The following is a 16,583-nucleotide window of genomic DNA, read 5'->3' as shown; positions in this document are numbered from 1 at the left end:
GTCATTATGCTGCAAGACGTTCAGTTGAAATGAAGAGAGCCCACTAAAGTCAAATGGAGAACTTGTGATATCGCCCTCAATCATGAAAGTACATGTATGCCTAGACTACCATTTAGTCTCTGAAATTCTATATATCACAATATCCTTCTTGACTCTAAAAAAATAAAAAAATCCCTATGCTGATTTCAGAGACTAAATGTTAGTCCTGCACCATGACCTTGGAATATATTTATTTTATGAAAAAAAATAATCTAGAAATGCATACAAAAGCAAGTCTAGCCAGCTCAAGCTAGCTCTATTCCACAGTCTCTGAAATCAGCATAGGGAATTTTTATTTTACTTTTAGAGTGAAGAAGGATATAGTGTAATATAAGATATCAGAGAATAGAGCTAGCTTGAGCTTGCTAGACTTGCTTTTGTATGCATTTCTAGCATTATTTCTTACATTAAATAAATATATTCCACGGTCATGGTGCAGGACTAATGCATGCCCTGATTCTGGAGTTATTCGACACGGACTCAGACGGAAGGTATGGTGGCGAATTGGTCCAGGACATTTATCCCAACACATACATATTCTCACTTTGTCACACATACATTCACATTCTATAAGGCATACTGATTCTTACATTCTGAAACATACATATTCTCACATTCCGTAACACATACATATTCTCACATTTTTTAACACATACATATTCTCACATTCTCTAACAGATACTGATTCTCACATTTAATAACACATACATATTCTCACATTCCATAACACATACATATTCTCGCATTCTTTAACACATCCATATTCTCACATTCTCTAACAGATACTTATTTCACATTCAATAACACATACATATTCTCACGATCTATAAAACATAATACTCTAACATTATGTAACAAATACATATTCTCACATTCTATAACACATACAAATTCTCACATTCTGAAACATACATTCTCACATTCCATAACACATATATATTCTCACATTCTATAACACAAAGTATTCTCACATTCTGTTACACATACATGTTCTCACGATCTACAAAAGCATGATATTCTCGCATTCTGTAACACATATATACACATTCCCACATCCTATAACACATACAAATTCTCACATGATTTTGTGACATGCTCTTTTTTGAATATTTTCGTCAGCAGATGCTTGCTTTTAGAGTAACACCCTTCTTCTTTGCCGTCCCTCTTCTTGGCGTTCACCTTCCGCTTGAGTCGGATCTGGCTGACAATGCCGACCAGGAGTTCGTCCACGTTGTGGTTCAGGACCACCGACGTCTCCGTGTATTTGCAGTCGTAGGTTTTGGCAACACTCTTGGCCTCTGAAACATATATTATAAGTCACAGGTCGGCTTTAACGTTGCATCTGCACATGCCCGATACCTCATTCAGGAACTAGATAAGTCGCTACACAATTTTAGAATACGGAGATGTCACGTTCGTCGACCAGGCTGCACATTCCAGTGAACATGTTGCACACACAATCAGTGAACATTTTGCAAACACAATCATTATACATATTGCACACACAATCATTATACTCACGGCACACACAACCAGCAAGCATTTGCACACACAATCAGTGAACACAATGCACACACAATCAGTGAACACAATGCACACACAATCAGTGAACATATTGCAAACACAATCATTATACATATTGCAAACACAATCAGTGAACATATTGCAAACACAATCATTATACATATTGCACACACAATCATTATACATATTGCACACACAATCATTATACACAGGGCACACACAACCAGCAAGCATTTGCACACACAATCAGTGAACACATTGCACACACAATCAGTGAACACATTGCACACACAATCAGTGAACACATTGCACACACAATCAGTGAACATATTGCAAACACAATCATTATACATATTGCACACACAATCAGTGAACACATTGCACACACAATCATTATACATATTGCACACACAACCAGCAAGCATTTGCACACACAATCAGTGAACACATTGCACACACAATCAGTGAGCACATTGCACACACAATCAGTGAACACATTGCACACACAATCAGTGAACACATTGCACACACAATCAGTGAACACATTGCACACACAATCAGTGAACACATTGCACACACAATCAGTGAACCCATTGCACACACAATCAGTGACCACAATGCACACACAATCAGTGAACACACATTGCACACAAAATCAGTGAACACATTGCACACACAATCATTATACATGTTGCACACAAAATCAGTGAACTCATTGCACACACAATCAGTGAACAAAATGCACACACAATCAGTGAACACATTGCACACACAATCAGTGAACACATTGCAAACACAATCATTATACATGTTGCAAACACAATCAGTGAACACAATGCACATTCAATCAGTGAACACATTGCACACACAATCAGTGAACACATTGCACACACAATAAGTGAACACATTGCACACACAATCAGTGAACACAATGTACACACAATCAGTGAACACAATGCGCACACAATCAGTGAACACATTGCACACACAATCAGTGAACACATTGCACACACAATCAGTGAACCAATTGCACACACAATCAGTGACCACAATGCACACACAATCAGTGAACACACATTGCACACACAATCAGTGAACACATTGCACACACAATCATTATACATGTTGCACACAAAATCAGTGAACTCATTGCACACACAATCAGTGAACAAAATGCACATACAATCAGTGAACACATTGCACACACAATCAGTGAACACATTGCACACACAATCATTATACATGTTGCACACACAATCAGTGAACACAATGCACACACAATCAGTGAACACATTGCACACACAATCAGTGAACACATTGCACACACAATCAGTGAACACAATGCACACACAATCAGTGAACACCCTTGCACACACAATCAGTGAACACATTGCACACACAATCAGTGAACACACCAGCATTAACCACCAGTCTACTCCGCCGCACCCCTAAGGCACAAGGACACAGATTCTAAATACATTTCAATTGTCACCTTCTGTTGTGATGTCCCGGGTTCTGACCAGGTCACACTTGTTGGCCACGAGAATGATGGCCGTGTTCATCTTGTCCACGTGTCGGATCTCGAACAACAGGTCCGTGGCCTTCTCGAAGGTGGCGCGCTCGTCGATGCTGAACACCACCACGAAAGCGTCCACGCCGCCCTCGGAGTGCAGGCGCCAGTCCTGCAAGGAAATAATCGAGTCTGGACACGGCAAACCACTGCGACTGTTTGTTTGTTTGTTTGTTGTTTAACGCCACACTCAGCAATATTTCTGCTATATGACGGTTGTCTGTAAATAATCGAGTCTGGACTAGACAATCCAGTGATTGACATCATGAGCATCGATCCACGCAGTTGTGATACGATAACATGCATGAACTAAGTCAGCGAGCCTGACCACCCGACACCCAGATACAATGTGCAACTGAGACACCCAATAGTGGGTGTAAGTAGCATGACAGGTTTATGAATAATGTCACTAGAAACATGATCTCACGCCCTGCATCTGTGTTCAGGACTGTTGTCAACATGTCGGTGGTCCTGAGATGCAACGTCCCAGTTTCCAGGTGTAGGATAGACAACATTAGGGACGATTGTTAGGGAGGTTTCGGAGAGACTGAAGGTGGTGTGAGGTGTCTGTGACAGTCTGGGGTGTAGTGTCTGTGACAGTCTGGGATGGGATATCTGTGACAATCTGGGTAGGGGTATATGTGACAGTCAGAGATGGGGTGTCTGTGACAGTCTGGGGTGGAGTGTCTGTGATAGTCTGGGGTGGAGCGTCTGTGACAGTCTGGGGTGGGATATCTGTGACAGTCAGAGATGGGGTGTCTGTGACAGTCTGGGATGGGATATCTGTGACAGTCAGAGATGGGGTGTCTGTGACAGTCTGGGATGGGATATCTGTGACAGTCAGAGATGGGGTGTCTGTGACAGTCTGGGATGGGATATCTGTGACAGTCAGAGATGGGGTGTCTGTGAGAGTCTGGGGTGGAGTGTCTGTGATAGTCTGGGGTGGAGTGTCTGTGACAGTCTGGGGTGGGATATCTGTGACAGTCAGAGATGGGGTGTCTGTGACAGTCTGGGATGGGATATCTGTGACAGTCTGGGATGGGATATCTGTGACAGTCAGAGATGGGGTGTCTGTGACAGTCTGGGGTGGAGTGTCTGTGATAGTCTGGATGGGGTGTCTGTGACAGTCTGGCGGGGTGGGATGGGGTGTCTGTGCCAGTCTGGGGTGGAGTGTCTGTGACAGTCTGGGATGGAGTGTCTGTGACAGTCTGGGATGGGATATCTGTAACAGTCAGAGATGGGGTGTCTGTGAGGGCGTGTCTGTGACAGTCTGGAGGGGGTGTCTGTGACAGTCTGAAGGGGGTGTCTGTGACAGTCTGGGTAGGATATCTGTGACAATCTGGAAAGGGCTATGTGCGACAGTCTGGGATGGGGTATCTGTGACAGTGTGGAGGGGGTGTCTGTGACAGTCTGGGGTGGAGTGTCTGTGACAATATGTGTGGGGTGTCTGTGACAGTCTGGGTAGGATATCTGTGACAATCTGGGAAGGGGTATCTGTCACAGTCTGGGATGGGGTATCTGTGACAGTCTGGAGGGGGTGTCTGTGACAGTCTGGGATGGGGTATCTGTGACAGTCTTGAGGGGGTGTCGGTGATAGTCTGGGATGGGGTATCTGTGACAGTCTTGAGGGGGTGTCGGTGATAGTCTGGCGGGGTGTCTGTGGCAGTCTGGCGGGGTGGGATGGGGTGTCTGTGACAGTCTGGCGGGGTGTCTGTGATAGTCTGGATGGGGTGTCTGTGCCAGTCTGGGGTGGAGTGTCTGTGACAGTCTGGGATGGAGTGTCTGTGACAGTCTGGGATGGGATATCTTTGACAGTCAGAGATGGGGTGTATGTGACAGTCTGGAGGGCGTGTCTGTGACAGTCTGGAGGGGTGGTATGGGGTGTCTGTGACAGTCTGGCGGGGTGGGATGGGGTGTCTGTGACAGTCTGGCGGGGTGTGATGGGGTGTCTGTGACAGTCTGGCGGGGTGGGATCGCGTGTCTGTGACAGTCTGGCGGGGTGGTATGGGGTGTCTGTGACAGTCTGGCGGGGTGGGATCGGGTATCTGTGACAGTCTGGCGGGGTGGTATGGGGTGTCTGTGACAGTCTGGCGGGGTGGGATCGGGTGTCTGTGACAGTCTGGTGGGGTGGGATGGGGTGTCTTTGACAGTCTGGCGGGATGGGATGGGGTGTCTGTGACAGTCTGGCGGGGTGGGATCGGGTGTCTGTGACAGTCTGGTGGGGTGGGATGGGGTGTCTTTGACAGTCTGGCGGGGTGGGATGGGGTGTCTGTGACAGTCTGGCGGGGTGGGATCGGGTGTCTGTGACAGTCTGGCGGGGTGGGATGTGGTGTCTGTGACAGTCTGGCGGGGCGGGGGGGGGGGGGGGGGGGGGTGTCGGTGATGGTGATGAGTCATTCTTGAAGCCTGTCAGTGCCACGGGCATGTATTTGTGTGTCGAATATACTCGCTGTAACACAACGTGTTGCTATAGGAATATACTCGCTGTAACACAACGTGTTGCTATAGGAATATACTCGCTGTAACACAACGTGTTGCTATAGGAATATACTCGCTGTAACACAACGTGTTGCTATAGGAACACACTCGTGGAGATATATCTTGCACAATACCTCAAGGCATTAGAGAGTTTCTGGCTTCAAGGTGGATATTTCTAGACGTGTATTACTTTCGTGAAATGATTTGTTAAATGTCAGATTGTTAAATAAGTTATATTTCCAACGAGACATCATTCTGCATTATACGTCGTGACATATAGATGACCATGACTGGTACTCATCATGACTGGAAGTGCACACATCTACAAACTACTCATTGCATCAAGCATCATATGTCATAAGACATCTTGTGGACGTCAGGTTACAACGTTACAGTCACTTTCTATCCGTCACGTTACAGTATCTTCCTGGCCCATTCGTGACCAACTCGCGTTTTTCCGGGACATGCTGCGTAGCGACTCGTGCCACTCTGGATGCCATTTTTGCGACTGGGTTTCGTCTTAAGCGCAAACGCGCAAAGCTTAAAGAATTGTCAACTCTTAGCGTAATTATTCACGTATATTTCCCCAATTTCATATATATTCCAGATGCTATTAAAACACATCCAGATTCACGGTATTATACAGTATGATTGAATATGTTTAACTGTTTCTTGTGTATGTTTCTAGATGCAAGATGTATGTAAAATAAATAAAAAAATATTCCCGACGGATATTTTGACCCGAAGTACTTGAAGTCATACGCACATTCAGACTGGTTTGTCGCACATATCATTCATCGATAGGAGCCCGAGTCTTCTTGCAGGTGACGGAAAGGGGCGATTAGTGACGAATGATTCATGGCCGTCACGCTAAAGTAAAGGGGCTCTCACACTTTGCCGAGTTGCGTCCCGAGTATGGACCCGAGCTGACTCGGGGATACTCGTATAGAGCTCGTAGAGAGGTCGTACTAAACTATGGGGCTCGTAACACACTCGTAGCGTTCTCGTATGATACTCGTATATGTAGTCTCTTCCCGAGTCCTAACCGAGTTAACCGAGTTAGACTCGGGAGAGCTAGGGAACCACCTCGGCAAAGTGTGAGAGCTGCATAACTCCAGGCCATTGACATTACAGTGCCATTCTGGAAGTAACGTGGCCATCATATAACAGTCACTTCCGGGTAGTAACGTGGTCATCATATTACAGTGACATTCTGGAAGTAACATGGCCATCATGTTACAGTAACTTTCTGGTAGTAACGTGGCCATCATGTTACAGTCACTTTCTGGTAGTAACGTGGCCATCATGTTACAGTGACTTCCTGGTAGTAACGTGGCTATCATATTACAGTTACTTCCTGGTAGTAACGTGGCCATCATGTCCTTGTCATCATATTACAGTCATTTTCTGGTAGTAACGTGGCTATCATATTACAGTTACTTCCTGGTAGTAACGTGGTCATCATGTTACAGTGACTTCCTGGTAGTAACGTGGTCATCATATTACAGTCATTTTCTGGTAGTAACGTGGCTATCATATTACAGTTACTTCCTGGTAGTAACGTGGTCATCATGTTACAGTGACTTCCTGGTAGTAACATGGTCATCATGTTACAGTCACTTCCTCGTAGTAACGTGGCCATCATATTACAGTTACTTCCTGGTAGTAACGTGGCTATCATATTACAGTTACTTCCTGGTAGTAACGTGGCTATCATATCACAATGCCATTCTGGTAGTAACGTGGCTATCATGTTACAGTTACTTCCTGGTAGTAACGTGGCTATCATATTACAGTGACATTCTGGAAGTAACGTGGCCATCAATTACAGTTACTTCCTGGTAGTAACGTGGCTATCATATTACAGTGCCATTCTGGAAGTAACGTGGCCATCATATTACAGTCACTTTCTGGTAGTAACGTGGCCATCATGTTACGGTGACTTCCTGGTAGTAACGTGGCCATCATGTTACAGTCACTTTCTGGTAGTAACGTGGCCATCATGTTACAGTTACTTCCTGGTAGTAACGTGGCCGTCATGTTACAGTCACTTCCTGGTAGTAACGTGGTCATCATGTTACAGTCACTTTCTGGAAGTAACGTGGCCATCATGTTACAGTCACTTTCTGGTAGTAACGTGGTCATCATGTTACAGTTACTTCCTGGTAGTAACATGGCCATCATGTTACAGTCACTTTCTGGTAGTAACGTGGCCATCATGTTACAGTTACTTCCTGGTAGTAACGTGGCCGTCATGTTACAGTCACTTCCTGGTAGTAACGTGGTCATCATGTTACAGTCACTTTCTGGAAGTAACGTGGCCATCATGTTACAGTCACTTTCTGGTAGTAACGTGGTCATCATGTTACAGTTACTTCCTCGTAGTAACATGGTCATCATGTTACAGTGCCATTCTGGAAGTAACGTGGTCATCATGTTACAGTCACTTTCTGGTAGTAACGTGGCCATCATGTTACAGTTACTTCCTGGTAGTAACATGGCCGTCATGTTACAGTCACTTCCTGGTAGTAACGTGGCCATCATGTTAAAGTCACTTCCTGGTAGTAACATGGTCATCATGTTACAGTCACTTTCTGGTAGTAACGTGGTCATCATGTTACAGTCACTTTCTGGTAGTAACGTGGTCATCATATTACAGTCACTTTCTGGTAGTAACGTGGTCATCATATTACAGTCACTTCCGGGTAGTAACGTGGTCATCATATTACAGTCACTTCCTGGTAGTAACGTGGTCATCATGTTACAGTTACTTCCTGGTAGTAACGTGGTCATCATATTACAGTCACTTCCGGGTAGTAACGTGGTCATCATATTACAGTCACTTTCTGGAAGTAACGTCGTCATCATGTTACAGTGACTTTCTGGTAGTAACGTGGCCATCATGTTACAGTTACTTCCTGGTAGTAACGTGGTCATCATATTACAGTCACTTCCGGGTAGTAATATGGTCATCATATTACAGTGACATTCTGGAAGTAACATGGCCATCATGTTACAGTCACTTTCTGGAAGTAACGTGGCCATCATGTTACAGTCACTTTCTGGTAGTAACGTGGCCATCATGTTACAGTTACTTCCTGGCATAACGTGGTCATCATATTACAGTGACATTCTGGAAGTAACATGGCCATCATGTTACAGTCACTTTCTGGAAGTAACGTGGCCATCATGTAACAGTCACTTTCTGGTAGTAACGTGGCCATCATGTTACAGATACTTCCTGGTAGTAACGTGGTCATCATGTTACAGTCACTTCCTGGTAGTAACGTGGTCATCATATTACAGTGACATTCTGGAAGTAACATGACCATCATATTACAGTCACTTTCTGGTAGTAACGTGGCCATCATGTTACAGTTACTTCCTGGTATACGTAGTAACGTGGCCATCATGTTACAGTTACTTCCTGGTAGTTATGTGGCCATCATGTCCTGGCCACCATGTTACAGTGACATTCTGGTAGTAACATGGCCATCATGTTACAGTTACTTCCTGGTAGTAACATGGCCATCATGTTACAGTTACTTCCTGGTAGTAACATGGCCATCATGTTACAGTCACTTTCTGGTAGTAACGTGGCCATCATGTTACAGTCACTTCCTGGTAGTAACGTGGTCATCATATTACAGTGACATTCTGGAAGTAATATGGCCATCATATTACAGTCACTTTCTGGTAGTAACGTGGCCATCATGTTACAGTTACTTCCTGGTATACGTAGTAACGTGGCCATCATGTTACAGTTACTTCCTGGTAGTAACGTGGCCATCATGTTACAGTTACTTCCTGGTAGTAACATGGTCATCATGTTACAGTGACATTCTGGAAGTAACGTGGCCATCATGTTACAGTGACTTCCTGGTAGTAACGTGGCCATCATGTTACGGTGACTTCCTGGTAGTAACGTGGCCATCATGTCACAGTGACTTCCTGGTAGTAACGTGGTCATCATGTTACAGTTACTTCCTGGTAGTTACGTGGCCATCACGTCCTGGCCACCATGTTACAGTCACTTTCTTGTAGTAACGTGGCCATCATGTTACAGTTACTTCCTGGTAGTTACGTGGCCATCATGTCCTGGCCACCATGTTACAGCAACTTCCGGGTAGTAACGTGGCCATCATGTTACAGCAACTTCCGGATAGTAACGTGGCCATCATGTTACAGTGACTTCCTGGTAGTTACGTGGCCATCATGTTACAGTTACTTCCTGTTAGTTACGTGGCCATCATGTCCTGGCCACCATGTTACAGTTACTTCCTGGTAGTAACATGGCCATCATGTTACAGTCACTTTCTTGTAGTAACGTGGCCATCATATTACAGTTACTTCCTGGTAGTTACGTGGCCATCATGTCCTGGCCACCATGTTACAGCAACTTCCGGGTAGTAACGTGGCCATCATATTACAGTGACTTCCTGGTAGTTACGTGGCCATCATGTTACAGTTACTTCCTGGTAGTTACGTGGCCATCATGTCCTGGCCATCATGTAACAGTCACTTTCTGGTAGTAACGTGGCCATCATGTTACAGATACTTCCTGGTAGTAACGTGGTCATCATGTTACAGTCACTTCCTGGTAGTAACGTGGTCATCATATTACAGTGACATTCTGGAAGTAACATGGCCATCATATTACAGTCACTTTCTGGTAGTAACGTGGCCATCATGTTACAGTTACTTCCTGGTATACGTAGTAACGTGGCCATCATGTTACAGTTACTTCCTGGTAGTTATGTGGCCATCATGTCCTGGCCACCATGTTACAGTGACATTCTGGTAGTAACATGGCCATCATGTTACAGTTACTTCCTGGTAGTAACATGGCCATCATGTTACAGTTACTTCCTGGTAGTAACATGGCCATCATGTTACAGTCACTTTCTGGTAGTAACGTGGCCATCATGTTACAGTTACTTCCTGGTAGTTATGTGGCCATCATGTCCTGGCCACCATGTTACAGTGACATTCTGGTAGTAACATGGCCATCATGTTACAGTTACTTCCTGGTAGTAACATGGCCATCATTTTACAGTTACTTCCTGGTAGTAACATGGCCATCATGTTACAGTCACTTTCTGGTAGTAACGTGGCCATCATGTGACAGTCACTTCCTGGTAGTAACATGGCCATCATGTTACAGTCACTTTCTGGTAGTAACGTGGCCATCATGTTACAGTCACTTCCTGGTAGTAACGTGGTCATCATATTACAGTGACATTCTGGAAGTAACATGGCCATCATATTACAGTCACTTTCTGGTAGTAACGTGGCCATCATGTTACAGTTACTTCCTGGTATACGTAGTAACGTGGCCATCATGTTACAGTTACTTCCTGGTAGTTATGTGGCCATCATGTCCTGGCCACCATGTTACAGTGACATTCTGGTAGTAACGTGGTCATCATGTTACAGTCACATTCTGGTAGTAACATGGCCATCATGTTACAGTTACTTCCTGGTAGTAACATGGCCATCATGTTACAGTTACTTCCTGGTAGTAACATGGCCATCATGTTACAGTCACTTTCTGGTAGTAACGTGGCCATCATGTTACAGTTACTTCCTGGTAGTAACATGGTCATCATGTTACAGTGACATTCTGGAAGTAACGTGGCCATCATGTTACAGTGACTTCCTGGTAGTAACGTGGCCATCATGTTACGGTGACTTCCTGGTAGTAACGTGGCCATCATGTCACAGTGACTTCCTGGTAGTAACGTGGTCATCATGTTACAGTTACTTCCTGGTAGTTACGTGGCCATCACGTCCTGGCCACCATGTTACAGTCACTTTCTTGTAGTAACGTGGCCATCATGTTACAGTAACTTCCTGGTAGTTACGTGGCCATCATGTCCTGGCCACCATGTTACAGCAACTTCCGGGTAGTAACGTGGCCATCATGTTACAGCAACTTCCGGGTAGTAACGTGGCCATCATGTTACAGTGACTTCCTGGTAGTTACGTGGCCATCATGTTACAGTTACTTCCTGGTAGTTACGTGGCCATCATGTCCTGGCCACCATGTTACAGTTACTTCCTGGTAGTAACATGGCCATCATGTTACAGTCACTTTCTTGTAGTAACGTGGCCATCATATTACAGTTACTTCCTGGTAGTTACGTGGCCATCATGTCCTGGCCACCATGTTACAGCAACTTCCGGGTAGTAACGTGGCCATCATATTACAGTGACTTCCTGGTAGTTACGTGGCCATCATGTTACAGTTACTTCCTGGTAGTTACGTGGCCATCATGTCCTGGCCACCATGTTACAGTCACTTTCTGGTAGTTACCCGGCCATCATGTTACAGTTACTTCCTGGTAGTAACATGGTCATCATGTTACAGTGACATTCTGGAAGTAACGTGGCCATCATGTTACAGCAACTTCCGGGTAGTAACGTGGTCATCATGTTACAGTTACTTCCTGGTAGTAACGTTGCTATCATATTACAGTCAGTTTCTGGTAGTTACTTGGTCATCATATTACAGTCACTTTCTGGTAGTAACGTGGCCATTATGTTACAGTCGCCTCCTAGTAGTAACGTGGCCATCATGTCCTCGCCATCATCTTAAGTCACAGTTACAGAATCACATTCTGTCCATCCCGATACAGTCACATCCTGTTCGTCACGTTACAGTCACATAATATCGTCACGTTACAGTCACATCCTGTTCGTCACGTTAGTCACATCCTCTCCGTCACGTTACAGTCACATCCTGTTCGTCACGTTACGGTAACATCCTGCTCGTCACGTTAGTCACATCCTGTTCGTCACGTTACAGTCACATCCTGCTCGTCACGTTACAGTCACATCCTGTTCGTCACGTCAGTCACATCCTCTCCGTCATGTTACAGTCACATCCTGTTCGTCACGTTACAGTCACATCCTCTCCGTCATGTTACAGTCACATCCTGATCGTCACGTTAGTCACATCCTCTCCGTCATGTTACAGTCACACTCTGTTCGTCACGTTAGTTACATCCTCTCCGTCATGTTACAGTCACATCCTGTTCGTCACGTTAGTCACATCCTCTCCGTCACGTTACAGTCACATCCTGATCGTCACGTTAGTCACATCCTCTCCGTCATGTTACAGTCACATCCTGGTTGTTACGTTAGTCACATCCTCTCCGTCATGTTACAGATCACATTCTGTCCATTCCGATACAGTCACATCCTGTTCGTCACGTTACAGTCACATAATATCGTCACGTTACAGTCACATCCTGTTCGTCACGTTAGTCACATCTTCTCCGTCACGTTACAGTCACATTTCTTTCGTCACGTTACAGTCACATCCTGTTCGTCACGTTACAGTCACATCCTGTTCGTCACGTTACAGTCACATCCTGCTCGTCACGTTACAGTCATATCCTGTCCGTCACGTTACAGTCACATCCTGTTCGTCACGTTACAGTCACATCCTCTCCGTCACGTTACAGTCACATCCTCTCCGTCACGTTACAGTCACATCCTGATCGTCACGTTAGTCACATCCTCTCCCTCATTTTACAGTTATATCCTGTTCGTCACGTTACAATCACATCCTCTCCGTCACGTTACAGTCACATCCTGCTCGTCACGTTACAGTCACATCCTGTTCGTCACGTTACAGTCACATCCTGCTCGTCACGTTACAGTCTTATCCTGTTTGTCACGTAAGTCACATCCTCTCCGTCACGTTACAGTCACATCCTGTTCGTCACGTTAGTCACATCCTCTCCGTCACGTTAACAGTCACATCCTGATCGTCACGTTAGTCACATCTTCTCCGTCCTTTTACAGTTATATCCTGTTCGTCACGTTAGTCATATCCTCTCTGTCACGTTACAGTCACATCCTGATCGTCACGTTAGTCACATCCTCTCCGTCATGTTACAGTCACATCCTGGTTGTTACGTTAGTCACATCCTCTCCGTCACGTGAGGGTCACATCGTGGCCGTCACGCTACAGTGAGTTATTGGCCGTCATTTCACAGTCACTTCACGTCACAGTCACAACCTTGCTATGTCTTGTTATGACTTTGTAATATTCTTATATACCCAAAGATAAGCACACCCCTATTTCTGAACCATGACAAATGGCACAAATCATGGCATGGGATGACTGACACCATGAGCTGGGCGATACCAATGTCATCGGATAGAACAAACATTTGATAACAAATAAATAAGATATTGGTGAGTTGTGATTGAAATATACTGACAAAAACATCATGGTAACACAGGTACTGTTTTTGATCTTAGACAATACCTAAAAAAGTATGGAGCTGCAGGATTAAGGAAATGAGTTACGTTTGATGTTTCATGTGAAAATGTTCCTTAAAGTCTCTACTTGACATGACACGTGAAACAGATCAGTAGCGGGTCTAACCGCCACGTGCCCGGATGACGCATTCCACCCTACATCTCATGCCTCCAGTCAGACGTTGGGTCTGTTGATGGGTCAACAACAACCACTCCTGATGCAATGCTGCTTCCAATTGGTGTAAATCTTGTACAGGAGGATCTCGTGCCTGTATGCGCCGCCCCAGAATATCCCAAACATGTCCAAGGGGGTTCAAATCTGGGCTCATTGCTGGCCAGGGTAGAGTCGTTATTGCATTGGTCCTCATGTAATCAACGACTGCATACGAACGATGAGGTCTGGCATTGTCATCCATGTACTGAGGTCGAGTAGCAAGAGTGTGGTTGTCAAAATGAGGAACGACGGCTGGCCTCCAAACGTCCCGGATGTACTGAGCTCCTATTAAGTTGCCCCTTATGGTGACCAAATCCAACCTGCAATCATGAGAGATACACCCACAAACCATCACCGAGCCCCCGCCGTATGCAACAGTCGGTTTAACGTTCCTGGGGGTGTAGGCCGTGTTCCGGTGCCTCCAAACTCTCGTTCTTCCATCAGTGACTTGGAGCAGAAAGCGACTTTTGTCTGACCAATGGATCCGTCTCCAAGTTCTCAGATTCAAGTGTCGCGCAATACACCATGCTAAACGAGCACCTTTGTGGTGATCTCTCAACAAGGGACGCTTTATGACTCGTCCAGCTCTCAGTCCTGCTGCTTTCAGCCGGTTCCTGATGATTGGGCAACCACAGCTGGCTCAGACGAGTACTTGTTAAAAAGGGTTCACGGCGTATGAGACGAAGAAGGTCTCTGTCTTCGCGATGTGTCGTCACAGGAGGTCTTCCGGATCTGGGACGGTACTGTAGAAACCTGTTTCTCGACAAGATGGCTTACGACAGTGTGATGATACCCCAAATTCCGACCAATGGCATTACAAGACATTCCTGCGTTATACATGCCGATTATTTGCTATCTTGTGGCGTTTTATAATCGCCTTCGTGGCATGGTCACACAATGTCATGGAATAACTGTTTAAAACCGAGCCTAAGAAAGCAATTTTAAGAGTTGGATATACAGCTTTTAGAGATACTCGAGGGTAGCATGCTGCACGAGCATACCATGCATGACATGTGAGCTTTCGTCACGCATGACTGATTACATCATCTCGAGAAAAAATAATTCTTCCCGGAATTATATCATTCATGAATGTTACAAATATTGGGACCAAACAATAATGAAATATATTAGGGTTTGCCTAACTTTTTTCTTTGTGTGTATCTTGTATCCCGAAGAAGAAAACAAAAAGGCAATCTCGACATATGATACCCGATTCTCCCTATGTTGTTAAATTACAGTGTACACAAGGAACCTACAAGTGATTCAGTGATAAGTGCTTCACGCCGCAACAGCGATGTTGCAGCTATTCACCAATTTACAGCTTTGACATGTTTAGGTGTGTCGTGTGAGGTTTGTATCTTGCTTTCAGCCAAGGCTGATTCGATATCCATCAACCACCTCCTCGTGTCCTCGCCCCCAGATTGCAGTTAGCGATGTATTATATCTGCCCCCTGGCAGCCGGTGAGTCTCAACTGGTCAGATTCTCGAGTAAACAGTATCTTTTTGTCATTCCCTGGCACATCATCGATTCCAGTGGTTGAACTTCGGTAAACCCGGTGCCACCTCGGCAGCATGGGTCTCTGTGGCAGCAGATCATTTAATGCCTGGGTTGATCTATTGAGACAAAACATAATTTCCATCCGAGTGTTTCTGGTAAATGTCCTTGCTGTTACATTGCCATAGGCAGGACTGTGTGGTGGGAGTCATAGTGCCATCAAGACGTGGTTGTGGTTGTGGTTGTGGTTGTGCGTTGGAGGCAACATGTGATGCCAAATGAGGAAATATGGGACGAATCTTAAAAGGTCTTTTTAACTTGTCAATCTCCTGTGTGAGATCTACCCTGCCTGGCTGGCCACAGTGATTCACTCTTTACGGCTTACTGGGGCTTGTCGGATGTGATATAAATGTAATTTATTTCTTCTATCATATTTTGACGGAATGAGTTATTGATCAGACCATCAAATGTTCGTGATGCACCAGAGTAATATAGTAATGACAAGACAGACACCATCTTAGGTTCGTGATGCACCAGAGTAATATAGTGATGACAAGAAAGATACCATCTTAAGTTCGTGATGCACCCGAGTAATATAGTGATGACAAGACAGACACCAGCTCATGTTCGTGATGCACCAGAGTAATATAGTGATCACAAGACAGACACCAGCTCATGTTCGTCATGCGCCACAGTAATATAGTGATGACAAGACAGACACCAGCTCATGTTCGTGAGGCACCAGAGTAATAAAGTGATGACAAGACAGACACCATCTTAAGTTCGTGATACACCAGAGTAATATAGTGATAACACGACAAAACACCAACTCATGTTCGTGATGCGCCAGAGTAATATAGTGATGACAAAAAAGACACCATCTCATATTCCCATCCCAGTTAGGTGTTCATCATTCTACCATCACCTATATTGTACCCAGTATTATATGTTTTCTACTAGCTCTAGTGCTGAGTGTTAAACGACATTTT

The 16,583-nt window shown here is 44.9% G+C and overlaps 1 protein-coding gene across 1 annotated transcript in view; it reads right to left on the bottom strand.

The window, feature by feature from the left end:
- Positions 1-306: 306 nt before the first annotated feature.
- The window catches only part of LOC124123138 (GTP-binding protein GEM-like), a 102,827-nt gene continuing 86,550 nt past the window's right edge, over positions 307-16,583 (bottom strand). The window contains exons 3-4 of the mRNA XM_046486411.2: positions 3,056-3,245; positions 307-1,337 (exon numbers count right to left, since the gene is read on the bottom strand). Coding sequence (XP_046342367.1) covers positions 1,096-1,337; positions 3,056-3,245 — 432 coding nt within the window. The 3' untranslated portion in view covers positions 307-1,095. The remainder of the gene's footprint in view (positions 1,338-3,055; positions 3,246-16,583) is intronic.

The sequence above is a fragment of the Haliotis rufescens genome, unplaced genomic scaffold (genome assembly GCF_023055435.1).
Source record: "Haliotis rufescens isolate VD_foot unplaced genomic scaffold, xgHalRufe1.0.p SCAF_78, whole genome shotgun sequence".
Classification (NCBI taxonomy): Eukaryota; Metazoa; Mollusca; class Gastropoda; order Lepetellida; family Haliotidae; genus Haliotis; species Haliotis rufescens.
Note: the sequence above shows the minus strand (reverse complement) of the source record. Positions and strands in the feature narration are given on the sequence as shown.